This window comes from Morchella importuna (assembly GCF_003444635.1).
Source record: "Morchella importuna strain M04M26 chromosome Unknown Morimp01GS024, whole genome shotgun sequence".
NCBI classification, from domain to species: Eukaryota; Fungi; Ascomycota; class Pezizomycetes; order Pezizales; family Morchellaceae; genus Morchella; species Morchella importuna.
The window spans coordinates 26,268-53,201 of NW_025763421.1; the positions used below are offsets into that span (position 1 = coordinate 26,268).

General features: G+C 47.1%; 7 protein-coding genes across 7 annotated transcripts; 1 reads left to right on the plus strand and 6 right to left on the minus strand.

Moving 5' to 3' along the window:
• Window positions 1–270: 270 nt before the first annotated feature.
• Window positions 271–1,446, minus strand: LAJ45_07429 (uncharacterized protein; the record flags this gene model as incomplete). Its single annotated transcript, XM_046116987.1, has 3 exons — window positions 271–771; window positions 841–1,065; window positions 1,138–1,446. 3 exons carry the CDS (start codon window positions 1,444–1,446, stop codon window positions 271–273), a joined length of 1,035 nt encoding a protein of 344 aa, XP_045969632.1.
• A 1,624-nt stretch (window positions 1,447–3,070) lies between these two features.
• On the minus strand, window positions 3,071–3,856 carry LAJ45_07430 (uncharacterized protein; the record flags this gene model as incomplete). Its single annotated transcript, XM_046116988.1, has 4 exons — window positions 3,071–3,165; window positions 3,227–3,302; window positions 3,366–3,450; window positions 3,522–3,856. 4 exons carry the CDS (start codon window positions 3,854–3,856, stop codon window positions 3,071–3,073), a joined length of 591 nt encoding a protein of 196 aa, XP_045969633.1.
• A 912-nt stretch (window positions 3,857–4,768) lies between these two features.
• Window positions 4,769–8,148, minus strand: LAJ45_07431 (uncharacterized protein; the record flags this gene model as incomplete). Its single annotated transcript, XM_046116989.1, has 5 exons — window positions 4,769–4,960; window positions 5,015–6,684; window positions 6,739–7,644; window positions 7,734–7,921; window positions 8,075–8,148. 5 exons carry the CDS (start codon window positions 8,146–8,148, stop codon window positions 4,769–4,771), a joined length of 3,030 nt encoding a protein of 1,009 aa, XP_045969634.1.
• Window positions 8,149–12,434: 4,286 nt separating this feature from the next.
• On the plus strand, window positions 12,435–13,976 carry LAJ45_07432 (uncharacterized protein; the record flags this gene model as incomplete). The annotated part of the gene is made up of 2 exons (XM_046116990.1): window positions 12,435–12,939; window positions 13,021–13,976. 2 exons carry the CDS (start codon window positions 12,435–12,437, stop codon window positions 13,974–13,976), a joined length of 1,461 nt encoding a protein of 486 aa, XP_045969635.1.
• Window positions 13,977–15,848: 1,872 nt separating this feature from the next.
• Window positions 15,849–17,592, minus strand: LAJ45_07433 (uncharacterized protein; the record flags this gene model as incomplete). Its single annotated transcript, XM_046116991.1, has 2 exons — window positions 15,849–16,211; window positions 16,264–17,592. 2 exons carry the CDS (start codon window positions 17,590–17,592, stop codon window positions 15,849–15,851), a joined length of 1,692 nt encoding a protein of 563 aa, XP_045969636.1.
• Window positions 17,593–18,651: 1,059 nt separating this feature from the next.
• On the minus strand, window positions 18,652–18,960 carry LAJ45_07434 (uncharacterized protein; the record flags this gene model as incomplete). Its single annotated transcript, XM_046116992.1, has 1 exon — window positions 18,652–18,960. One exon carries the CDS (start codon window positions 18,958–18,960, stop codon window positions 18,652–18,654), a length of 309 nt encoding a protein of 102 aa, XP_045969637.1.
• Window positions 18,961–22,812: 3,852 nt separating this feature from the next.
• Window positions 22,813–24,498, minus strand: LAJ45_07435 (uncharacterized protein; the record flags this gene model as incomplete). The annotated part of the gene is made up of 6 exons (XM_046116993.1): window positions 22,813–23,249; window positions 23,328–23,924; window positions 23,984–24,052; window positions 24,123–24,216; window positions 24,281–24,406; window positions 24,475–24,498. 6 exons carry the CDS (start codon window positions 24,496–24,498, stop codon window positions 22,813–22,815), a joined length of 1,347 nt encoding a protein of 448 aa, XP_045969638.1.
• Between the last annotated feature and the right edge of the window lie 2,436 nt (window positions 24,499–26,934).

A 26,934-nucleotide genomic window follows, 5' to 3' on the forward strand; every position in this document is an offset into this window, starting at 1 on the left:
CTAACGACCGTTCGCTTAAATAGCCACAGGGGGCTAAGTCTAGATATCCCACGCAAGGAAGCCTCGCCGCGTTGAGAACTCTAGTTGGCCAGTCTGTGCTCTGAAATCCTTCCTCTTGGGCATTGTAGTCGTGTAAATATAAAAGTTTGTTGGGGTAGCTAGCGCTGGGCCTAGCCGTCCAATTACCAGAATCTGATGGATGATTCGTTAATTTCCATGTTTCCTCACACCGGAATAATTATAGGCAGGATTATACATGTAGATGCGAGACTAACCATTTGGTAGGCTGACCGTAAGCTCGGGATCATTTGGTAAGGAACTTTCTAAAACTGGATCCGGACTGATCTGGTCAGGTTCATCAATTTTTAGCCATGGCGCTTCTAATGCTTGCTTCGCGGTCAACCTTTTCTCCGGGAAGGGGCTCATCAAGCTTTTAATAAAATCTCTTGCAGCCAAGCTCGCACCTCCCCTTTGTAATTTTTCTGTTGGAAAGGGTGCGTTATTCTCCCGGACGTAATTGATCAGTTTTCGATTGTCTGGAAACGGGACTTCGTTGGTAAACATGAAGTGAAGTAAAGACCCAAGTGACCAGATATCTGCAGAGCTCGTGTACCCAGAGGTCTCGGCATCAGAAAAGCCTAGGACCTCAGGGGCCATGTAACCCCATGTTCCCACTACCGTTCGTAGCTGGGTACTATCCGAAGCTTGCTTCGTAACGCCAAAATCGGCGATTTTTACTCTAATGGGTGATGTCGAGGCCACCAAGATATTCTATATAATCCAAATCTTAATTACTTCTACATGAGTAGAGGAAGTATTCTGCAGAGAGAGATGTGTTACCTGAGGCTTTAGATCACGATGACAAAAGTTTTTACTGTGCATAATTTCTAAAGCAGTAAGTAGTTGCCATGTAATCGATTTTATTTCGTTCTCGGAGATTCTGTCGGTGCCTTGGCGGTTCTTAACGACGCCCATGAGGTCGCCGTTCTCGATATATTCCATCACTAAGTAGACGCTATTTTGGTCTTCAGACGATCCCAATAGCTCTACAAAGTATTCGGGGTACTATTAAATGGTGTATGCATTAGCGTATAATTTTTTTACGTCAACAGGTATAATATAGCAATCAATGTTTACCTCTTTCAGCTCTTTCAAGGCATATAGCTCTCGTTGGTTGAGGATAATATTCGCTTTGGAGACTTTCTTCACGGCCCGAACCGCCTCTTGCCCTTTCTTCTCTAGCCATACTACTCCATACGAACCTTCGCCGAGGTCTTGTACTCTGACCCAATTCTCCATCTCCGAAGTTTCAGGAGTTGCTATTGTAGTTGCGTGTCCGGGGTTATCCCAAGTATCATAATTAGGGCAGATATTACAAAGGCGGGTGTTAGGCTTGTGTGGATGGGAATGTCGTTTTGATGAGCTTCGATGATCTGGCATGTGCATTCTACTAGACAACGCTAATGTCAATGGTATGATTGTAAAGGATTTGGTTTTTATAATTATATGTAGTGAGATACTGCACTTATTTATGTCAAATGGTCGAAATATATGGTGTCGAGACTTCAGCTTTGTGGTGTGAGCTAGTACAGCGCTCGTACGCATCAGGCGAAGCAGGCTCTTCATGTGAGAAATACTGAATCAAAGGTGACTAGGATATATGTGCGAGAACTATTTGTAATTGCTGGTTCGCTCATCGAGACTGAATTATCATGCCGTTATACGGCGATACCGTACTACGTCATTCATGGCTAAAAACTCATCAATTGGTATTATATTGCGTTCATGTGTTGACAATTAAACGAGCTTACACACAGAAACAAAAATGAAACAAAATTCAAAACTAGCCCCCCTCTCTGAGTTGGCAATCTGGCTAGATGTTCTACGTGTTCCGCTACCACCACACCGCCTGACCAACGACCTTCTCCCTTCCTCCCTTCTCTCTCATCCAACAACGTATCTACAACTACCACAGACAGGTAAAAATAACCCCCCATCCGTCTTTATCTCCGCTTTAATTTACTGATAAACCGCCCTCAAAGCACCATGTCCACTCCACACGTCCCCGGAGGATATACAAACCCCGCTCGCATACGTTCTATAGAGTTTACCTCTGTATAAATCACTTTTCAGCTTTTCAAAGTACACTTTTAGGCATATAATAGGGCCTATTACTATACTAGGAATTAAAACTTTTGAATAGCAAAGTAAGAACTCTCTGCGGCCCGGATCTTTTATTTCTCACATAAAATATAAGAAAGGGCTGCGATGAATTAAACAAAAAAAAAAAAAAAAAAGAAAGGGCTGCGCATGTTATATGCACGTTACACATGTATTTGTGAAAAACAAGATTAATGCGCATGCTGGAGTACGCTATATAAAACTGCGCATAGCCGCTTGCACTGCAGTGATGTGGGGGTTTTGGGGCTTATGCTCCGCACACAGAGAGAAGGTACATGTAGTGAGCAACAGGCCGATCGTGACGCCGGCATAACTACATAGAAAATATGACAATATATATGTGCGGAGTTTCAACAATACGGTAATACTGGTGTATCGATATCTTGAAGTACAGTGAGCCGTTCGTTCACGGCAAAGATAATCTTCTACAACGGTGGTTCAGTCATATGACGTGCGCAAATAACAACGTGCGCATTGCTACATGTAGTTAGAAACAGATCTTAGTTGATTGAGCGATTAATTAAGCGCCAATTGGGCGACTCTTAATCGTGATTCTAAAACTGCAGGACCCGAGATCTATCATTTACCGAGAGGTTATAGTATTCCTAAGATGTATGTAGATCTACTCCTCTATAAGCTAATTCACTCGTGTTCAAAATTAGGAGATTAAAGATTCGAGGCCCAGACACATGCAAGATACATGGCTACTTGTGTAGGTTTCATCATAATGACGAGAATGGGGTTCCATTGATTTTTGTATTTTAGAAGACCTAATTTAAACGCTGTTTTCCTTTTTTTGAAGACGGCCAACTCTCACCTCCCCTTCCCCCCTCCCTTCCCCACCCAATGACAGATCTCAAGTAAAACTAATGAATGGATGTATTTAGTGTCACATCGGTTTTGCAACTTTTCGTTCTTCTATCATGTCCGTCGATTGTGAGACCATTTCATGCCAGCTTAACGGGTTTAGTGGATCGCCAGATTCTAATAAAGTTAGACACATGATGATATTGGGCTCGAGGGAATCGAAGCCTATGTTTCATACCCGAATGTGCGACGATAACACCAAGATCATTGCTTGCAGTTGAGAGAAAGTATTTTGACTGATCACCAAGTGATATCTACAGATAATTACATAATTAGGTGATTTACTTAGGAAAATTATAGGACAGGATATCACTTACAATCCGAGCGCGAACAATGTCGCCAGGCTTAAAGCTGGAAAGGATCTTGGCTTTATCTTTCAAGAAAGCTCGTACATCTTCCCTTCTACGTTCTCGAACATTACATTAGCTTTTAATGCTTATCTAACTCATAGCTTATAGACGTCTGCAACAAACCTGATAATACCTTTAAACTCATCAGTGCAGACTACTTCGCCCACAACAAAAATAGCCAATGTAGCTTCAATGTGGGTTATCCTCGTCACCTTTCCCAAAACTATAGCCCCCACTTGTGGAAGAATCCCGTTTTTGTTTGTGGAATCGGTGCAGGGAAGAACAGACAAGATTTGTTCAAGTCCTGAAGGTGAGCTAGGGGATAGCTGCGGGATTCCAACGATAGATGCACATACTTCGTAGTGAAAGATGTGCACGCCAGTGCCAGGAATATAACGGCTTGATGGGGCTAATGGCTGGCCTGGAGTAGCAGTTGGGGGGAGCCCTAAGGTTGCCATTTAGAAGTTGCGTTTAATGATGGAGACTGTGGATACTTCGTTGCACGTGGATTTAAGGTTTGTGCGACTTGGACCCTGAATGGACCCTGAACGGACCCTGAATAGAGACCGCCAAGGCTTATTTACAACGGAACCAGGTTTGCACATGGTTCGAATCACAACGGAAAGTTAGGTCGAACAAAGGTTATTTATTCGCTCGAAGACAAAAAAACTTGCGATTATCAAATCGCGCTGCCCAACTCCTACTCACAAGCCATCCGTGACGGTAGAGTGGAGGAAACGGGTGTGGTATCTTCTACCGAAGGGGAATATCAAGCACACAACCGAACTAATAAGCAAAGAAAACAAACAATGCAGTATAGCAAGACATCTCCGGGGAGGGGTGTATGGGGAGGTAATCGGGGGTATTAACATAGTAAACAGGAAGTGAAGACAGAATAAAAACACACTAACTAGTAGGTAGATCTAGAGTTGTAAAAAGAATAATAAAAGAATAAACCCGAATCCACGGCAAAATGAAAAACTGCACCCCTGATATAGGTGCATTGCAGAGTGAATAAAGGAAAGGGGGAGGTGATTGCCCCAACCCTTCTAACCGCGAGCACAAATGCCCAACGGCTCCTGCCTTATAACGAATCTTTAAATGATAATAAAAAAAAGCCGGCACGATTGTGACAATGAGTATAACGAGAACATAGCTGAAAGAGTGATAACGAAAAGTATACTAGATATTTTTTTTAGAAAGGGAAGCATTAAGTATCGTCTGTAATATTCAGTTTCTTTTGCAGCCACAAGTATTGGCAATACAAGGTTGAAATTTATCGAGAAAAGACCGCAAAACTAAAACAGTGTATGTAAACGAATAACTCTGGATGCTAGAGAATGAGATGAAATGAAGAGTGGGCAAGCCATCTATGCAATGCAACCACGAATCACTCCCAATACTTCTTTCTGCTCATTGGCGTTCTGACAAGCACATTGCAGAGTCCCGCCTTCAAAGAGATGAAGCCTCACACTGTGGGGGAGTTCTTGCTCATCCATATCTGGTAAATCAACCGATCGAACCTCCGTAGATATGTGATATCTTTTAGTTTGTGGCGCATTCTATTTCATACGTCAGAGGAATCTCAAATTCAAGGGAATAAAAAGGAATCATACCTCATCTTCTGATAAAGACAAGAACAGCCAACCACTTGAATCTATCTTCAAACATCGCCGCCTCCATAACATGGTATCCGGAAGTTGAGCATTTATCCAACCAGCCAAAAGGTATGACTTTTTCGCAGGCTCGGCAGGGGCTACAGGAGCGGGGGCTTGTACATCTTCCTTTGATTTCTTGCCTGTTAAAGCCGCACTCATTTTCTGCAAAAATCCAGGACTCTTTGGTGACTTGGGGGTTGTCGGAGATTTCGACTTGGATCTAGATTTTTCCTTAGACGGCCCTGATCCCCCAGAGCTGGAAGAAGATCCACGCCTTTCCTTTTCTTTCTTACTCTTCTTCGAGCTGTTCGTGTATGTTGATGGTGGTCTTGGGGAGGTAGGTGTGGGCTTAGGGCTAGAACTGGGTGTGGGAATCTTCTCGGAGAGATTTTCCAAGTCTCTTGAACTTGATGATCTAGATAAAATACCCCTACCCCTGTCGATACTTTGACCTCTAGAAGCTGTTGTTGGAGGGGGAGCTACGTCTACACTCCTGCTACGCAGAACTGGATCTTGTGGTGTTATATCCACGCTGGATCTCCGGCTGAAGCTATTGGGGCTTTTCAAGCTTTTGGCTGACTCAGGAGCCGGAATTGGAGCCGGAGGTGGTTGGGATGATGGATGAGGAGTTCCTTGCTCGTCTCTGGTAATTTGAGTTGTGACTTGCAATTCGGGCCTGTTATTGCGTTCAATTATCTCCATCCTGGGAGCTGGGCTTGATTTTGGCGGGCTTGATTTCGGAAGTGAAGGCGTTGATATAACTGATCGTAACGAGGACGTGAAACTCCCAGAGGAGTTCCCAAGAGTTGAGACAGAAGTATTGGGAGTGGATGGACGCGATACCGATGATGTTGGCCGCAAAGGAGCAGGGGGGTTAGACATCCTACGCAACGCGACTGGGACATGTACACTAGACGGACGGTTTGGGTGATACTGCGGAATCGGTGGTGTCGGGGAGCCGCCTCGGCTCACAGGGGGTGATTTTCCTGCTGCCGCGGCAGCTTTTTGAACTGACAGCATCTCGAGCTGTCGAATCCGTTGTGCCACACCTCCACCCCCACCGCCTACAGCTTTTCTGGGTCCAGCTGCTGGAGCTGTCGGTTTTAAGAAAGGTGCAGAAACAGAACGGGCTGCCTCAGGAACAGGGGGCTCGTTTACGGGCTCGCTTTCAATTGGACGATCAGTTCTTTTGAGCACCTTTGATGCCAAAGGATCTGGTGACGGGGGTTTGGTCGGGTGTGAGCGAGAACTGCTTTTAATCATGCTAGGGATAGGTTGCTGAATAGCTGTCATAGTTACGGGTCTAGAATCCGTCATGATGGAAATTTCGGTGTGATCGGATTCGGTGTCAACGTCGGAATCAGGCTCGCCTCGAACCTTTGTGCTCTCGGGAGATTGTAGTTCTACTGGTGATTCCGGTAGTTTATCATCCTGCTCCCTCAAGTCCTCCGTTGCATCTCCCGTTTCTGTCTGCTCGTTTCCCCTATCCAGTGTTACCCCTTCACTCACCGCGTCTCCACAGGAACTTTCCTCGAGCACATCTGCCCCCTCTTGCCCTCCGATAGATTCGTTTGAATCTGGCTCGACTATCTTCTGGGATACAATCCCATTTTCCCCTTCCTCTCGGTCTTCATCCTCGTCAGTTTCTGCAATGGTGCTAATTTCGTCTGACTCCTTCATACCTTGGATCTCTAGGGCGGCTTCCTCATCCCGCCTCGATTGCTCTTTCAGTTCAGGTTGCATTGTTTTTCTCCTCAGCTGCAAAGCTCTCATCAACCTCTGCTTTTCAGGAGTAAGGGCAGGCTCTTGTGAGGGAACCGGCGAGAGTGATTTTGGTGAAGGAGGTGGTGAGTCCTCAATCTCAATTGAGAGGAATGAGATTGTATCTTGCTCTGATCGTAGAGATTCGTTGGACAAGGACCTATTCCTTGATTCTTTGGATTTTCTTGGAGGAATTTGAACAGATTTAGGAACCGAGACCACGGGTCGAATTTCCTGGTCGGGGCTAGGGAAGGCTTTCGGACGCTCACCAGAGGTATGAGGCCGTTTTACGGGCTCGACGTGGGGACGAGGTCCAAGTCGAACCTTTTCTCTAGGGGTGTATATGTACGGTCCGTATAAATCGGTTGAAGAAGGTCTGGGTGAGGTACCTGTTGACTTTCTTCTGGGTTCAAGTGAGTCTCTCGAAAAGGAGGCGCTTAGGGGGGACCCCAAGAGATCCCTGTCCCCATCGAGAAAGACGGGTGAGCCAGGTCCGCCATCTGTTATTGACGAATCATGTGCGGTAATCACCACCGCCAAGCCTTGACTATTCTTCCCTTTTCCATCGATCTCACCGAATGTCACCGGCGAACCAGCACTCATTACAGCTGTAGGCGGCTCCTCCTCATCTGCAGATTCGGCAATATCCGTTAAACGACGCGCTCGAAGAGAACTATTCGAAGAAGATATCGAAGCAGTTGCAGTATGCGTTGAGCATGCTGACGTCAATGCATTGTCGCGTAGCTCTTTAGGAGTCGATATTGAGAATGTAGTGTCGTTTGGAATGAACCTTTCAGCAACGGATTGAAAATGCACCTGCGATCGAGCTGTGAAGATTAAGGAATGTTATTATTCCGCAAACGGAGAATGAATTTTTTTTTTTTGATTTTTTTTTTTTTAATTTGTAGCGACTTACCTTTCAAAACCCGCGAAGTTCCCTCCGGGATATACTTGATCAAGATATTTCGTCGCCTGAATCGAATAAATCCATACAACGGCGAATCATCTGGCTCCTTCTCTGCTGCTTCTCGCATCTCCTCCGCTCCATTGGTTCCCTGACACAGAAGCTCAACATCGTCTCGGGAGGTGTATTTAATCCAAAACCTACAAAGTGAGCACAATACCTGTCAGCAAAAGAGCTGTAGACGGGTTCCACCGAAAGGCATTTTTCCCCTCCAAAGAATGATTGACCATTATCAAGCCAGGGTTGAGAAAGATATATATTGAAATGAAAGAAAGAAAAAACAGTTGACGTACCAGCTTCCAGGCTCTGCGCATGCTTTTGCAAATGCCTCTGTCAATTCAGGCGTATCCAATCCGTTGAGCGACATGATGCCGCTCTCTCTGGTATAGTAAAGCTACTGGATGGGCGATGAAACGAGCGGAATGGATGTATATAACTGTTCCCGTAGGTTGGTCGTAATAAGTCTATGCTTATGCTCCTGCTGCCCTGGGATCACCTCAGGGGTAGAATTTGGTTGGTTTTGGCGTGCCCAAGTAGTAGCCACTACAACCACGGGAGGGGTGGGGATTTCGTTTCGATAATATGTCAACAGGGAAGCCACCGCGGGCACACGATGTCGGGGAGGGGGAAGTGAGTGTATGTAAGAGCGAGCGAAGACAGGTGCCGAAGGAGATCTGACAATGAGAATTTTCACAACAGTCTCTTCCGCCTAGCTGGCCGACGATGACCCTGTCACTTTTTTTTTCTCTCTCAATTGGCCGGAGAGAAGAGCCAGTACCTAAAAGGGGGACTTTCGGTATTGTGCAGAGACACGCGGGAACAGACAAAGCTTTGTGAGAGCTCCAGACTTACTCACAGTGAATTTCAGGGAGTAACAGACAGTCAAAAAGAGGGACAAAAAAGAAAAAAGGGATGAGGGATGATGGACGATGATGCTGATGAACCCCAGCGACACACTATCTACAACATTCAGACTACTGTTTGGATACCTATTCCGAACGGCTGGGAGCAGTCAGGGATGCCAAACAGGAACAAAATGCGAAGGAGATGCCTGAACCTGATTGGGTGGGGGGTGGTAGAAGACCTTTTGGCGAGGTGCAGCAGACGCAGGGCGGCAAGCCTGCACAAAACCCAACCGCTAGCTGCAGCACCACCCGGGCAGCGAACTATCTACCGTACCTGACTTGCACTTTGATCATTTGCACCTCTGATATATCTGGCGATAGCTGTCCAATAAAACATCAGCATTCATGATGCTTAGATCGAAAGTAGCAGATACCATCTTATCAATAGGATTGCCTTTATTATCAGTTAAATTTGGGCACATCACGGTCCACCAGCTTTGGCGAATCCCCACTCAGACGTTCCATTAACTCTTGAGCCTCTCTGGTTAATAACACCGCCTCTCTCGTGGCCCCCCGGTTTCTTGGCAGGTGCCCCTAACTTCTAAGTAAAGCCTCCAGTGCACCACCGCACAGTCCTCGCTTCTCTCGGGGGGTCTTGTGAATTGTTCTGATACTCTACATTTCTTGCGGAGCCATTTTTCCACACATCACCATTCAAACGGTGCTGCAGTCTACATGTTTAGCGCTGTTTCTCCACCACAAAATAAAACAAAACAAGACATACATAATAATGTACTGCCATTGCCACTGCCATCCTATGGTCCATAGTCAGCTTCTAGAAAAAAAAATTAACGTCTAATCACTGTCTCACAGGCGATTTGAAATCGGGTTGTCGGTGTCGGGGATAGTTTGGAGTGCGTTAACGCGATATTATTACATGGGAATATCAAGCGCACCAACCGGACATCACCCGAGCGTTGTAGCGACCAAAACAATGCCAAACATTGTAAATCATTGAAGCTTAAGTGAATAGTTAACAATAGGAGACGTTCCTGAAGATCGTCATGGGGAATGTCGCTCAAGTTCTGAAGTTTTTGCATGTTAGGTAAGAGAAATCACGTTTCTTTGCTTAACCAAGAATGCAATTACATATCGGATTAATCACCAAGTGAATGCAGTAATTTATTATGAAGATGCGAGAACATACTTATAACCTTCCGTTTTGATATAACGCCCCCGTTGCCTGAGCTATAACTAATGCACGGCGACGATGAAGCCTATTAAAAAAAAGCTATTTTTTTCTCTCCTGCTCCGACTGTCACAAGAACCCCAAAAATGATATTAAAGTATGTAGTCTGGAGATGGGCAATCGAATATTCTAGATCTGGGTGTTGCCCGATAACTAGATTCCAAGGAGCTAAAATTGCACAGTAAAAATGTCGGAGATGAAAACTTCAGTAGTTGTACTACATAGCAATTACTAGAAAATTCAAAACGGTAAGTTTCAGCCGCCAGTGGTCGTCCCATCATAAGACGCGGTTATCGATGACGGGCTGCCGCCGTACATACGACCGTATCATAGGAAAAAATAAGTCGACTTCTCTCAATTGCAAATTGTCCTGGACCTGCATATAATATCTGGGGTGTATTGCATGAAGATTTGTTTGTTTCGTTTCATTCATTTGCAATACCATGCCTTGCAATAATGCACGTGTTACCCCCTGCATAGAAGCGCTAAGTTGAGTAGGTAATTATTGATTGATATGGACTTCCGGCTAATAAGCACGTCTTCACTGTACTAGCTAGGTATCAACGAATGAAAGGAAAAAACCTCCCAGAAAAGGCCATGAATACGTGGTAGTGATGGATTAGAATATATATCGTATGATTTTCTGGGTAGTTCCACAGGGCGTTCTACTAGTAGGTAGTACATATTGCAGAGTATGTACCTAGAGTCTAGAGTGTATGGTCTCTGGATTCAGTCAATGTCAATCGAACGAATCGAACAATCCAATTCGATCCCCGGCATCTCTCACCTCCTTCAGACAGGTAGCTCGCTTAACATCAGATAAAGGCGAGGCACAGCCCCTAAGCAGGCAGGCTTCATCCGGGAACTGTTTTCCCCCGGAGTTTTTTTGGCCCGCACGTGGCGAGAACAAAAGACATGTATGTAAACCCTGACTGCAGCTGCTGCACTCCGCGATATGTGGGTTACGGCTCGATGTGGCTCCGATAGTATCCTCAAGATGCAAAAGTTAAAGGGGGGACTTGTTAAGCATAGTCGGATGTGTGTACCGAGCCTGTCACTTCAACTACAAGATCACTTACATGTTGGCGTGCACGCGATACTTGAGCAGACATGTGGAGTAGAGCTACGATACCGGTTGAATTTCCATCCCACGAGTTCCCACCTGGGCTCAGCCTTGCCCTCGTGAGTAGTGCGCACCTTCAAGATGAGACATGGTCCATGATATTCAATACCCCTGAACCGCAAAAGTTCGACGGATTTGGGCTTTCCATCTTATCATCCGGATGCAGATGAAGAGATGAACACTTTTTTTTCAACCTTGCCGTTCACTGCGGCAGAAATTTCTCGATACATAAAGCAAACATCGAATGATGACGAAAAGACGGTTGTAGTTATTACGGTTGACTGCATATTAGTAGGCAGATTCATAATGGCCGGCAAGACGGGGGTTAATTACATACATCATAACCTTGACAGAAACGTCTTTAGAATCAAGCTTCTATCGCTTCGCTGATTGAGAGGCACAGATGAAACCAGTTGGACGTTATCGGTTTGACCGCTTGCATGGCAGTACCATGTAGGTGTGTGTTCCATGCCGTTCTTATCTACATGTACATGTATGTATCTGAAACGTGTATTGCCATGGTCATGGCTCATGGTGGGTCACTCGGCTGGGCTCCTTGTCAGTGTGCAGTGCGGGGTGCGGGGTGTAGTCAATCAAGGCTGACGAGACACCGGGGAGAATGGACGTTTAGGGCCCGGGAGATCTGCACTCTCCATAGGACTCGTAAGCTAATATGCCTACGATAGTTGCCCTGCTATATCGGCATCCTGAGTGAGGAATTGACTTATATAATTATGTTGTAATTAATTCTCGAAGACAACAAGTAAAAAATTGTTGGTAATATAACTCCTCCCGGGAAATGTTCTTCTTGCGAGTCCAGTCTTAATATATTCCTTGATATTGACATACTGCTATATATTGCGACATGTATGGTGCGCACACTCTTAAAGGTGACACGGCGGTATCTGGAAGTGGAACAATCGTGGCTGCAAGATGAACTCCAAGGCCAATGAGAGGGCTTATTCCTAGCCACTTTGCTGCATTCCACATTTGAGGAGGTATAAATGGGTATAATACTGTTCCACTTTGCTTAGTCTTGGCGCCTTTTACATACAAAAATCCGCAACTTCAAACTCTTATAACTTTTTAACTAAAGTAGATATCAAAAATCTGGAAATAAAAGCTAAAGTTCATCACTAGTACTACACTTTTTATTTACCGATTTTTTTAAATCTCTTTTTTGGCAAAGTTATAAGCCTTTGACTTTTCGCCCGATTTTTGTCACCTTTAGGAGTGGGCGCACCATATGTCTTTAAGTGGCATATATGTCCTCATTAGTATTTTTCCCTCTCTTTCCCGGATCAAAACCCAAGCGCGGGCCGCATCGATTTTAATGTTTTGCTTTTGTGTGCACCTTCCCTGCATAATCGGCTGCGTGTCGACATGTCAACTTTTGAGATATCACTTCGCATCCCGACTCGCAACCTCATCCAACAATGTCATCAACAACGCCCCCTACTACCCCTCTTAGCATCTCATCCAAGCCCTCCCGCCTTGATTCCCCTGCCCGAATAGCACTGGCAATCAAACTTCTTCAAACAAAGCCACCATCCCTTTCTATCAGAGAATTTATTGATCTGCTCCGCTCGCACACTTTCTCCGGAGAACGGGCCCTAGATCCGGCTTCAGAGCAACGGCATATCAAGGCTTGCAGGCTCTGGCGGGAAAGATCTGAGGCGGATGCCGACAGGGTCCATGAGCTGCAAGCGAAGGTCAACGAACTAACAGAGAAGATTGTTGCCTTGTCGAAGGCGAATGAATCTGTGTCACATGAAGCAGGCTTGGTAAAGAGAAAGGGAAAGGCGGTAAATAAGAGGAAAAGCGTATCTGCAGGAAATATTGCGAAACCTGTGGAGAATCAATCTGGGACAAGCAAGATACTGCAAGATCCATCACAGAATATTCTTCCCGAAGGAGGGGATTTTGTGCGGTTTTCTGGATGTAAGTGTTTGCCCTGTGCATGTCCAACCGCATGATATGTTTGTTCCTGCATGCATCATCTAACCCCTATTCTTATCCAAGCGGCGATTTCCAAACTCATATCGTCCCTGTATCTACTGCAATTTGCTAGAGAGCCGCACTTAGTACCTAGATCTATCGAGCAAACATCACAAGCTCTGTATGACGTGGTACAAGATTTCATTGACGGGAAACTTACAAAAGCAATCTCTCCAGCCGAGCTCACATATGGGACCAAGGAGTCACAGGAGATTGAAGATATTTCAAAAATTGTCGGAAAGACCTGTGACAAGGCCATTTCGTCTTTAGGTTATTTAATTGAGGAGGGAGGCAAAACAATCAATACTAGAAACAAAGAGTTCCTAGCCTCCGGGATTGGCAGTGTTATCCAAATGCTAGTCGGAATCCTTTCGCTAATCTATAAGACTACCCGAAGGCTTTTATCTGAGGGATTATACCCAACAGACAAACCGGCGACAAGGGACATTCGTTTAGAACTAACAACTATTCTGGTTCGGCTCCTAAAGACTCTGAGTGCGGGGAAAACATATCAGAGAGATATACTAGAAGGACTATTCTATCGCTTCTTAGAAATAATAAATGGTACTTTATCACAACCAGATTTATCCTACTTGGATGAAGCCAACGAGGATATGATGGTCCAGAGGCTTGCAGTAGAGGAGACATCGTGGTATTTCTTGAGAGTATTTCAGGCGGTACTAAAGGTTAAAAACCACACCATAGAGCCGGAGGAAAGAAAGCTAGAGAGACAGGCGATGGAGAGATTGAAATTCATCTTGATCGACGGAATCTTTTGTGGAACAAGTAATGTGGCTGTAAGGGAAGATGGGGGAGAAAGAAAAGAGAAGGGAAAACGAAAAAAAGATGACCGAGAAGGGTTTTGGGAGAGCTTGGAAACCAAACAACCCAGTAAGAATATCACGGTAACTGATTCGGCATTTTCGAACGCTTTATGGGAATTGTTGGGGTTTGATATGCTAGCTGAACAAATTGGATAAAGTGAAAGCACATGGGTGATAGTTATGGTTGGAACTGTTCTGATAAAATCTTTATTGAGAAGATATATCACTCTATATCCCCCTTCATTGTCAAAAGGTGATATAATTATACGACTCTATTTCTACAACTGCTTACTGAGATGGCGGTTGGGCCAGCGCTTCACCAGCCATCACTCGACCCGCCGATCATAGATCGAGTGATTCATCATGAAACAATTTAATGATGATCATTGATAATTTATTTATTGATAAAACAACCTGTGAGCCGTCTGTTGTAGTATTATATATTCTCAATATCAAGCGTGCGGTAATGTTCGGTTATGGTTGCGCGTGGAGCTCTAAGGGTTACATTTCTCCATGTTACTCGGTAACACATATCAAGGCTTGGGTGGGATGTGGCCTATCGGCGCATTCTATCATAAGGACTCGCGCCGCGCGCATTAATCTGCATGTAGTACTTTACAGCCCGTTCTGTTTCAGTGTTCCGGCTGCCCCTGTCTATTATAAAATACAAGTTAGTGATGGGCACAAGACAAAACAAGACGATACTTGAGTACGCTTTGTCTTTTCTTGTGGATTATAGAAGGTGGTCTCGGAATTGGCAACACTTGAGCCATGTATCACGCAAAGACTCGAGACTTAGGTTTAGGGTTATCTGGCCAAACCTCCGCACCAGTTTACCTCACAACGGTCCCCTTTTACATAGAATGGCCCCGGGGGGGAGCTATCGAAACTAGATTTTTTAAAGCTGATATGGAGATCATAGACGATCACTCGTAAGTTTCGAAAAAAAAGGCCTCGAGACTAGACTTTTTCTGTCTGTTTTGTCTTGTTTTTTGTCTTCTCTCTTAATTTCCGGCTACTATGTTTTTGTTTTGCGGCCTCGTGTCTGATCGGGAGACTTTTTTGTCTTGTGCCCCATCACTAAAATACAAGTGATTAGTTCAGATCCCCCGCGAGCTTTAGTCACTTGGGGCCAGTATTGATTGTATCGATACGGATATTCGGGTCTACGTTACTTTTTTTTTAAATAAATAAGTCACTATCGCCAAGTCTCTCAAACCTACATTATATGCCGCCGTATCACAGCCCATCACTCGACCACCCCGACCACCCCGTAAACTCAGCACCCAGACCCGGAGCTCCATACCTAAGCACCTACCTACCTACCACGCACAAAGAAACCTAGATTAACACTTCCCACAGCCAAAGCATACACAGAGCCAAAAGGGGACGGGAGGGTAGCCAGCCAGTTTTCCGGTAAATCCAATCATTGACCCCCCCCCCCCCCGGCGGGCCGGATGGCCATACATCTATGTAACCACACGAGGAGGGGCCCAATAAGTTCCAGAAATGACAAAAGAGTATGTTCTGGGGACACTTAGCCCCAAGCTGTCAATCTACCACATGTCGTCTTCGGGGCATTGCGAAATAGAAATAGAAAAGGGAGAAAATGGAAAGAGGGATTGTAACTACACTTACACTTAAACTTGCACCTAGCTGGCCTAGTCGTGTAGACTGCACTACATTGGTTGAGGTCGGACCGGACTAGTGGATGAGAAGCTATGCTTAGAATTACAACCTATTAATTCTAGCATCATATGTATCTAATGCATCATCACCATGAGAAACGGAAAGAAGAGAAAGAAAACTACTATTCACCACGGCCACGCATGGTATCATTACCCACTCTCTCTAAACTATCCCAAAACAAAAACAAAAAATACAAAAAAACACGAAAAGAAAAAAAAGAAGCCCTTTAACCTCCCTATCTAAACCCTCACCACCTCCACCCTCGCCCTCTCGAACACCCTATGCCCCCTCATCTCCCCGCCCTCCCCCTCTCCTCCCGCCCAGGCCCCACCCACAACCTCACCCAATTCCCTGCCCCCGTCTCTTACTCGCCGCCCCAGCATTCAGCACAACCACGCCCTCGACCACCTTCGCCGTCGGCGCCAACACACTTGGCAGCACCAATACATCCGGACACGCGGCGACAAAGTCCGCCAGCCTGCAATACGGTACATCCACATTCACCCCCGGCGCCGCGGGGAACAGCGGATAGTAGTTGCGCTGCGCCATGAGCGACCGCGACAGCCGTGCGATAGGGTGTGGCTCCGGCGGGTTGTGCCGGCACTCGGCGGACGACAGGTGTAGCAGGATATCGGGCGTGGATACGGCGAAGACCACCTCGTTGAGCGAGAAGGTGGCGGGGTTGGGGAGCGTCTTCACGTTCTGTCTTCTGTCAGCTGTGCATCATGGGGGATCACTCGAGTGGGCGGCATACAGTGGGCAGCTCGAGGGAGCGCTTCTTTATGGCGTCCTGCGGATACGCAACGTGTGGGCTGATGGCATCGGTCACGGCCGGCACAAGGATCACCATGCTGTTATCGATCTTTCGGATCTTTGCACTCACGCGCTCGCGGAACAGGTCTGCGATTGGCGTGCCTCGCTCGCGCTCCAGCTCAAAGTCGCCGACCTTGACGAGCGGGTGCTCAGAGTCTATAAACGGGCCTGTGAGGATCACAACGTCAGGGCGCTCGCGCGCCGCTCGCTCGCAGAGCTCATCGAGCGCTTCGAAGTCGAGGTTGTCCTCTGTCGTGTATGGGCCGGACGCCACCACGACGGACAACGGGGCGCCAGCCAGGCGCGAGGCAGACTCGGCCAGTGTCTCGGCGGTAGACGCAGGGAGCGGGAGCGGCGGGATGTCGAGGATCTCCGTGACGGCAAAGTAGGCACCGCTGGCATTGACGCCGCGCACTGCCACAATCTGGCCGGGGAAGAAGGAGAAGCTTTTGACGGCGTCGAGCTTGAGCGGAACTCTCGCACCGGCACCCATTCTCCGGGATGCCTCGAGGAGGACTGACGCGGCGTTGAGTTTTCCGTCGAGGGAGTCCGAGACAATGCGGCCGACGGCCACGACCTCCGCCGGTGACGCCGTCGACGGGTTCCCAAACTGCTCGTCGGCAAGCCCGTGGCGCTCCTGCACCGCGGTCATCATCTCGTCGATGCGGTCGTCCATCACCTCCGACGCCTCCGTCAGCTTCTGGTGCATCGTGCGGAACCCAAACCGCTTGATATCCACATTCGCCACCAGCTTTACCCGCGCCTCCCACCCGCCCTCCACCCCCGGCTGCGGCATCGCCGGCCGCGGAAGATGCTCGTTCAGCACCTCCACCACCTCCCCCGCATTCGCCCTCGCCGCAAACAACGACGGCGCCCCCCCCTTCACAGGGGCACCACCGGGCCCTCGCGATGCCTTCACAGGCGTCTCGTACCCTTTGTCAAACTTGCGCTTGACGCTGGGGGTCAGCTCATCTATCATCCAGTCAGCACCGCCTGCGGGGACGGTAGGCTTCCGGCGCGCGGGTGTCTGGTGCTGCTGGGTGCGGCTGCGGGCGCGCACCTCCTTCTCGAGCTGGTCGCGCACATCTTTGCGGAAGGCGGCGACGGTGTCGGGGGTGGGCCGGGTGTCGGGGCCCATCTTCATGCAGTAGGACTCCCATTTGTAGAAGAGCTCTTCGGCGCTGATGTTGTGGAGGGGTAGCATGGCTTGCAGCTCGGGGGCGACGTCGGCGGGGAGGGGGCCGAAGTGGGAGGTGAGATCTTCGTCCATTGCTGTGTTTATATTTATGGGTTTGTGGTATAGGTGCTGTATCGTGGGTATCGTGAGGTTGTGGGCGGAGGTGAGGATTGAGCGATTGCGGGCGTGGAGGTTTGAGTTGGGGAGACGTGTTCGGGGGTGCCGCAAATTGATTTCGACGCGCTTGCTGTAACGCGTAAAGCCCTGGGGCAACCGATAACAAACGCAGGTCTGGGGATAGAGAAACACAGCTAGAACTCGCTCAATTTCAGCAGAATATCGCGGAATCGAGGTAAAAGCAGTTTTGGGGGGTTTCTAGAGAGAACATAATGGCTGCTTCACCGTGAGTGGTGGCTACTGACAAACCCTAACCCTAGAGGCACCAGGTATCAAATTGCTGGGAACGAAGTACTGAGGATGTCCTTATTTTGCGCTGTAAGAAAGAGAGTATCAATCATTAGGCTTATATTTGTGAAATCACAGGATGTTGACGTTTCCAGACTACTGGTGTATGTGCTATCGGAAGTCTTTGTCGATGCGGGAATGAATGTTGGAGTGATGAAGATTATGATGATTACGGTGATGATGATGATTCGATCAAATGGCTACCGCAGCGTAGTTTTGTAGGCTCTCTGGAAACGGACACATATGCTTAACCGAGTCCAGCCACGTAGCCGTCGAATAGCCTTCCAAGTTGCCCTGGGATATCGTCCCCGGCCCCAACTGACGGGTGACGGCCCGTGATTGAACTGGCGAGGGATCGGGGGGGGGAGACAACTACATGCACTGGCCACTCTTTTGTTTCCTTGAGCCCCGCAGATGATTGATACCATAGGAGAGGCGGTTTACATGGAGATGCGATATTCAGTCAACCAGCGCATGTCTACATCTATGTAGGACGGAACGGAACGGAGGTGAACAGCTGTAGGCATTCTCTATTCCAAACACATTTACATATATAAATAAAAAAAAACACAAATACTCCTAAAACTCCCCTCCAGATAAAAAAACTCCCCCACAAAGAACCCCCCCCCCCCCCCAAAAGGAGAAAAAAAAACCCAAACCCCGCCAACCCATTAAACCTCTCCCCCATCAAGCCCCCCACCGCGCATCCTCCTCCCACCCCACAACCAGCCATCTTCTCCCCCCCAACCTCCTCACCGCCGCCTCCCCGCTCCTCAACCTCTCCTTCCCCCGTTGCTGCTGCTGCCGCTGCCGCTCCTTGTTATACTGGTGCTCATAGTACGGCATGTGTGCCTTCTCTTCCTCTAGCACCTCACCCCGTAGCTCTAATGGTGCACGTGTTGACGACGACGACGATGAGGTATCTCGATAGTAGTAATACGGATGCGGCGGCGTCGGCGCGCGCGCAGTGGGGCATTGGAGGATGCGGAAATACATTTCTTCTAGTTACTGTTCTTTTCAATTCGTAGAGTCAAATTAAAGCTTCTTTCGCAGTATATATAACCATAACGCTTGAGAATTAATGGGTGATCATATATGGGCGTATCAAAAACGAATAAGAGATCGGTTGGTTGTTATATACGGCCGCCACCCCTACTTTAAATAGAAAGCACTTAACCCTCTACCAAGAACCACAACCCCAAGCCAAAACCCAAACGCATGAACCCGCGCGCGTCGTACCGTACCGTAGCATACCGTAGCGGAGTAACCGTTCGTGCCCCCTCAGCCCCCCCATGTTCTCGGGGCGAATCGAATCGCTTATCGCTACCGAGTGATCGTCGATGACGCACACCAGTGGCGGTGCGGCGGGGGGATATCACTGCATCTGAGATATTTATTGTTTCAACCTGGATAGGTACATGTAGTACTGGTGGCACCTGCTGTTGTACGAGGAAGAGGCTGTGGCGCCGGTGGGGGTGGGGAGGTATGCATGTGTGTGGCTAGTAGGGCTACGCCGCATGCCATGTTATGATCGGCGCGACGGGTTGGGTGTATCTTTGTAGGTACGTTGCGGGCCGACTCGGAGGCACGGAGCGGGTGCTATGGAGTACTTGTGGTATGTGGCGCGGATTGGGTTGGTCTAGTATATGTACTTGGGTGGTGCTATAAACACTGGTTTTGAGATTTTCTAAAACTACCAGCTGGTCTCATTTTGTAAATACATGTATGTATATGCTAAAAGTAGCGGCACAGATACAGCCAGGATAATCTAAAATTTAGAGTTTATAGTTTAGCACTTATTAGCGCCCAGCCGTCTGTCTAGCTAGCGCTGCTGCATAAATCCTTATAAGAAATCATTGACACACAGAACGCTAACCATGGCCACTTGTATCATCAAAACCAATCACCTCGTTAATTGAGTTTACCCACTACGTATACTGTAACTGCGTGTACAGGTACATGTAGCCATCACTCCACTCCACCTCCACTCCACCTCTACACACCGAGTCCCTCTCCCTTGAACTGAGCACCTACACCGACACTCTCAACACAACCACCTTCTTCACCACCCCCTCTTCGCAATCACTTTCCTCACTCTCCTCATGACAACCGCTCTCACCTCTCCACTCTCCACTCTTCGCCTCCTCCTTCTCTTTTTTCCGCTCTCCCGAGGTCGCCGGCGTATCCGTTAAGCTTAAGCTCTACACCAAAGCACCCGTTAGCACCCGCAACCCAAACAACCGACTCATCAACCAATTACGGCCCCCAACCAACAGAATGAAAAATACACACCTCCCGCAAACCCTCAAATATCACAGCCGTCTCCTTTGTATTTCTCTCCATGCCACTAATCCTCACCTCCAACTGCTCAATAAGCTTCACCGCAACACTTATCCTCGCGCGCCGTTGCTCCTGTCTACTGGTATGGCGTAGCTGAGGAGGAGGAGGAGGAGGAGCTGGGTATCGAGAAGGTGAAGGAGAAGGAGGGAGTGAAAAGGGAGGATTGTATTTAGTTGTGGTACACATCGTGCGTGCCATCGTGGACGTTGAAGGTATGTAGGTATTGAGGTCTTGTGTGTATGTGTATATATGTTTATGTTTATGTGTGAGGTTTATTTGTGTGGATTTTGTGTGTGTGTGTGTATGTGCTTATGTGCATGTGGTAGGTTTATGTATGGTTGGCCGTAGGTAGTCTCGCGGAAGCAGAAGAGGTTGGGGGAACGAGCTTAGGTTGGCCGATGGTTCTTCCGTAACTACATGTAATGTGCGCAGTACGCTACTGAACGGTGCGTAATAAAAGAGATTAAGTTACGACACCTCGACCAAGCGGCACCATAGAATGGGCCAAGTCCCAAATCACCCAAATCACCCCCTCAATCGCAAGAGGAGAAAAACAAAAAATAGAAAAATAAAAACAGAAATAAAAGAAACACACACAGGCCCGGTCCAAGTCCACTGGATATTGTGCGTTGTGTTTGGAGGAGACGCGGATCATGGGTTGTCACTCGATCGCTGGCACGTCACACACACATAACACACACACAGCGTACTGTCGTTCACGGGGGTATTGGCGGATACTGGGTGATGGCGGACGGAGCAAAAAAGAGACAGCCAAGCCAACTTTTACCTGCAATTCGCCAATACCCAGTATCCACCAATACCCCGTGAACGACAGTGCATGTAGTTATGACATACATGTACCGGCGTAATGTATGGGTAATACACCTCCTATATATGCAACTGCGCAACCAATCAGATCGATCCGACCACCACCAAACAAAATTAAACCGTGCGCGCGTCCTGGCAAACGTGCGGTACTAGTAGTGATGCCGATTTTAATATATAGATCATGTGACCCATTACTGCGGTACTCTCACAAGATCCTAAGCGGCCTTCACACCAAGACGGTAGTCACATGATGCATGTATTAAAATCGGTATCGCTAGTAATAGAGAAAGAGCGGGAATGAGTTTAATTGTAGGTTTGCTATATATATATATGGTCCGTTCCATAGATCCGACGCCTGGTGTAATGCACGACAAACAGACCGAAATAGCTCACCAACCAGTCTGCGTACCCATCAGTAGCTACATGTACTATACATGTAGTATAGGCGCGGCCCCTAGCTCAGCGAGCGTCCACCCAAACCTTGGTGGGTAACTACCTTGCGGGCAACGCAGCTCACTGAGGGTAGACTGGTTCCGTGGGTGTTATGTAAGGTACGGGCTTGGCATGCGCGTGGGCGAGTGATATATGATGACTCCTCTCTCGCTACTAGTACAATTACAGGTTAGTGGGCGATCGGCGATGTGTATTATAATATAGCAGCGCCCGTGGTTAGGGATAGTTTAGAGGCTATCGCTTTGTCTGGTCACCGTCTATCCATGGTCGAGCTCTAGGAATCGGCTTGGGTGTATGTGAGATCAATGGGTTGATTCGATCTGTAGGCAAAAGCTATATACATGTATATATAGGTCACCACCATTTTGGTGGACAGCGTTTTTCGCTGTGTTGCGAGTTAAGAGTAACGACGCATGGCCGGGTCAAGTTATGAAAATTTCACGCTTATGAGATATCCGATGCTATACCGTACGAGCCCCCCATGGAGGTAACAGCAGCAAAGGAAAGAAGGTGAACATGGGGGTTGGACGTGGCCCAGTGGTATAGAGCTCACACTCTGTACCGAACTTGTGAGTGTTCAAACCCCCCTCCGGACGTAGAAAAGATGTAGCAACCGAGGCCTAGGCAGTGTTGTGAACTTTTTTGTTTTGTTTTGTAAAATTATCGATGTCGAGCGGGTTTTTTTATTTATTTTTATTATAATATTCGAGCAACAGCTATGACCGGGTACTTCAAAATAGGACCAGAATCACCCCCCCCCCCCCAATATAATATAGTAATTTTGCAGCTAGCACTACGTCTTTCAGAAGTGCCTTTGTTCACAATTGTCGGCCATAGTCACAAACCCATACGAACAATCCAGTATGTTCTCACCAAGCCGAATTAACCATTGTTCCTACTCAGCATTGTTCCTACCCAGCTAGCCAAACCAATCAGCAACCCGCATTTGTGAAATTTTACTCGTCCTGACATTTTATATTATAGGAGATTAGCGCACTCTACCATGAGCGGGCCCTTGTTAAAAGTACTCCGCACGACCGTTATTCTTTTTTCATGCCGATACCTCTCCAACCAACCCTTGGGGCTCATATTACTTTCTCTTCAAAGTAGTTTATATAATTATGTGGTAAATTTAAATATCCCTAACAAAAGAAATTACCAGTCCAGAATAAACAAAAGAAATTATAAGTCTAGAATAAACAAAAGAAACCCGGCCTCTTTAGTTCATCACAAAAAGTCCCACTTGGGCGCATCTACTCTCTCCTTCATCATCAAGTTTCTCGTCGTATTCGTCAGTGTTGCATCCCCCAACGTTATATTCCTTGGCCTGCTCTCACCCTCAGGATACTTGAAGTCATACTTCATCAACATCCTGACCAGCAGGACCTTGATCTTGTTAGCCACAAAGAACCTCCCCGGGCAAGCGTGGGCCCCGTATCCAAAATTGATCTCCGTAGGGGAGACAGATACGAATAGGTGCTTGTTGATTGCATCCTTCTGCTGTCGCATCTTGTAGAAGCGGAATCCATCAAACTCGTCCGGGTTCTCATAGTATTTAGGGTCAAAATGGACAGAAACTGCGGATGCTCCGAGTATGGAGCCTGCGGGGATGTGGGTCCCATCCGAGAGGTGAAAAGACTGGAGGGCTTTTCGGGAAAAGGAGGCTTTGTACTATGTCAGCTACTAGTGCTACTATAACTACTACACTGAATGGAGAATCAGAAAGAAAGAAAACTACTCACTTAAAACGGCGTTGAACCGCTGAGATTCCTTCATGAAGCTATCCATCTTCATCAACTTCGCCAGTGTTGACATGTTTATCTGCCCACCATCCTCCGTCACGGCCTGTATAATCTCCTCTCGTATTGGCTCAATATATTCCGGTCGTGCGGCCAAATCATATATTATGCTAACTAGTGTACTCGCTGGCACCTGGATCGCTCCTAAGCTCAGGGCTAGGTGGTAATCGACCAGATCATTTATGTTCCGCTGTTTGGGCAGTGCATTGGCTACCATCCAACCAAACACATCCTCAACCCTCGGCTTGCCCGCCTCTGTATCTGCTAGTCGCTGCGTGTAAGTTGGGCCCAGGATCTTTCGCGACTCCATTCTTTGGCAGCGGATCCTACGCCGAAATGGTAACAGGAAGACTGCGAGGGGCCGCATAAAGCTGGGGAAGAGAAACATGCAGAATGCGTTGTCGAAGATGTCTTTTGAAAATCCCGTAGAGGCGCGGAGCCAGTCCTCGTTGCGGCAGATTTCCTCACCAACGGTAACGCGAGATGAGGTGCGGGCGATAATATGAACTATAGTCGAATGAAGGGGCACGGCTTTCCATTCTGTTAATTGCAGGTGTCAGCTGGGTCATAAGACCTATCATTACCTACCAGTAATTTACCTTTGGCTGACCCAATCTCAACTTGAAATGCGTATTTAGATTCATCTAGCATTGGGGCAATTAGTTTTGCTGTGGGGCTTTGGAGTTAGCTTCAAGCTCATACACATTGCTGCTATAGACCAAAAATCAAAGGTCATACCGAGATTAGCTGTAAGTTGTGATCTAGTCATCTTCTGATGAGGAGTATTATCTTCCCCTAGGGATTGTAGCTCAACTCTCTTTAGCCCCAGGATCTGTTAATGATGTTAATATACCATATTTGCTTACTTTAACCACACGGTCTCAATATCATCTCACATCATAAATAGCAGCATTAAAACTCAGTTTGGAATCTGGATAGTTCCTCAGTTCCTTCACAAATTTTGGTGGAATTATAATCTTAGTACTTGTGGGGGCCGGTACCCGGAACGGTGTATCTGGGAACTAAGAACCAATCTAGTCAATTATGTGTATCCTGGTACCTGCATAACATACCTTATCAAAATACTTACTTTGGAGTATCCGTCATCCAACATACTTCTAGCATATTTCACGAACTTAAAACATCCATAAATATATACGCTCAAAAAATCCGATGACCAAGTCCCTGCGAATGGAGGCCCTGCCTTGGACTTTGTCGCCTGCCGGGCAAAGAAAAAAACCGACACTCCGAGTAAAACCAAGGCTGAGGTCCGGTGCGTCTCGAGAAGTTCATAAAGTATCGCCATTTTTATGTGTGTAAGATTGCGCTGTGGAGTGAGTTGCAGAATAACTCCCCTGGGGGCAGGAACTGATTTATATAGTTATACAAACCAACCCCGAGGGGCGCCTCTCGGATATAATTACATATATATCACTGTAACTTTTATTCTGTTAGCTAGCTTAATAGACGACTTCCGTAGCCATTCGGACTAACAACTTTCTACGTTAACTGTCCGAGTGAGAGGGGTGTCTGAATGGCCATGAGAGAAACCGGCCGCCTATTGCGTAGACTGCACTACTAATTGAGGAATGAATCTCAAGAATAACGAACAGGACTGAGAATATTGTGCTCCGGATTAGACTCGCGCTTGGGGATATGTCTCGAAGTTGGGGGAATGCCGAACCGTGCTGGAACTCGACGTTGCAACCAACTACAGTATATACCAGCTGTTCTCTCACCCAAATAATCCTTGTTCGGCATTCCCCCAACTTCGGCATACCCCCAAGCGCGAGTCAAATGGTCAAATGCTTGTTGAACCTCAATCCGCCCTGCAGACCCAAAGCGTAACTTTTTGGCCGTTTTGACCAATGCCGGTAAGTGCCGGTATTTCAGCCCAGTCCGATTCGTTATTCCTGAGATTCGGCGATTTCCCACGTACCCTACTGACACCTGCATTTAAACCCTTACATACGTGGTGCCGGCGTGTCATAGTTTACACCTCATCGACCGATACCATGCACGGTAGTCTTCCAGACCTCTTCTATTAGATTATGGTTTTGCGACTGCATAGCAACCGCTTAACCGCCAAAAATTTGACGGACACTTGGGAGAGCAGTGACCATGAAATTGGCATGCCCGGTTAATTTAATATGATGGGGTCAAATATACTACGGGATGTGGGTATATAATTATATACATGTACATGTACCGCTGTACATACTGGTGATGAAAAACCTTGGAGCTGGAAAGTAAGAGGGAGGAAGTGCTGGAGGTGGGGTATTCCGGGATCAAGGTGGTGACGATGGCTGAATTGACTAATATTCTAAGTCTAAATGGGCCACTACCAGATGGGTTGGTGATAGCGAGAGCTAGTCATGTTCAACTGCAGAGCTGGCCATGGGCAACAACAATATGTACTACTAGCTGGAGATGGCTAAGGGCAACCTTAATTACTGGAGCTGGCCGCGGGAAGTACTACTAAATGTAGGTGCCGGTGGGAAAGATTTTCAGGTGGGAGTAAGACCTCGCGATCGCGAGGTGGGCCACTACTACATGTAGTCTATAGGTGCCTGGAGCAGTGGTCAGTGTAGTTGTTACTGCTCCTGCAATGGTGTTCGTAACCATATCTAATAGTATTTAGTGGTGGGCACGAGACGAGACTTTCGTTACGTGACTACGGGGGCTGGGAAAGCTCTGCAATTATGCTAATTAGTGCAAATAAAGGATTTCTTTATTTCTTCACTCCATTTTTGAGCTGGGGTTAGAACATTTATTTAATTTAGGTAAGGAAAAAAAGTCAAAAAAGTCTCGAGACTTATCTCGAGACCTCCGAACCTGGTCTTGCCTTGTCTTATCAAGGTCTCGTCTTGTCTTGCAAAAAGTCTCGAGATAACTTGTCTCGTGCCCATTACTAATCACTAAATTATTAGTATTTTCTGGGACAATGGCGAATCTTGTACCACATGTTGGATGGCGAATGGAAAGCTTTCAGCCAACCATAGTTGATATTCAGCCATTACAGTATTTTAGCTGAGAAAGTCGGAAAGCCTAGCTGTTTTGGGAGAGGACTTGCAACCATTCAACCAATAGGATGTGCAGGGCGTTTGTCGAGGTGCTTGGGTTTCTGCATATTCGACTCGTGCGGCTATGTGACAGCTGCATGGAAAGCTACTCTTGTTTCAACGCCAAAGAAGTTGGGCTGCTAAGTAGTTTTAGGAATAGGTGGTTTTGAAACCAGAGTACTACTCGCGACCAGCAACAAGAACCCGAAAATGCACGTCCTAATCTGCAATTTCCATTGGAGTAGAAGTCAAAAATACACCAAAGACTTGCAGCTGCATATTCGGGTTCTTGTTGCTGGTCGCGAGTACCCTTCCAGCTGCCACCCTCTATTAATGGTAGCCAGATTGAGGAACCAAGGTCAAGGTATTTTTTTGAGCCAATAAAAAGTCAGGGTAGGTTCCGGGCTACAGTCCGAGGACCCAAAAACAAAAAACCGCCGGGCTGAAAATTAAGAGCTGAAGTTCTTTAACAGTACTAGCTGGATAAA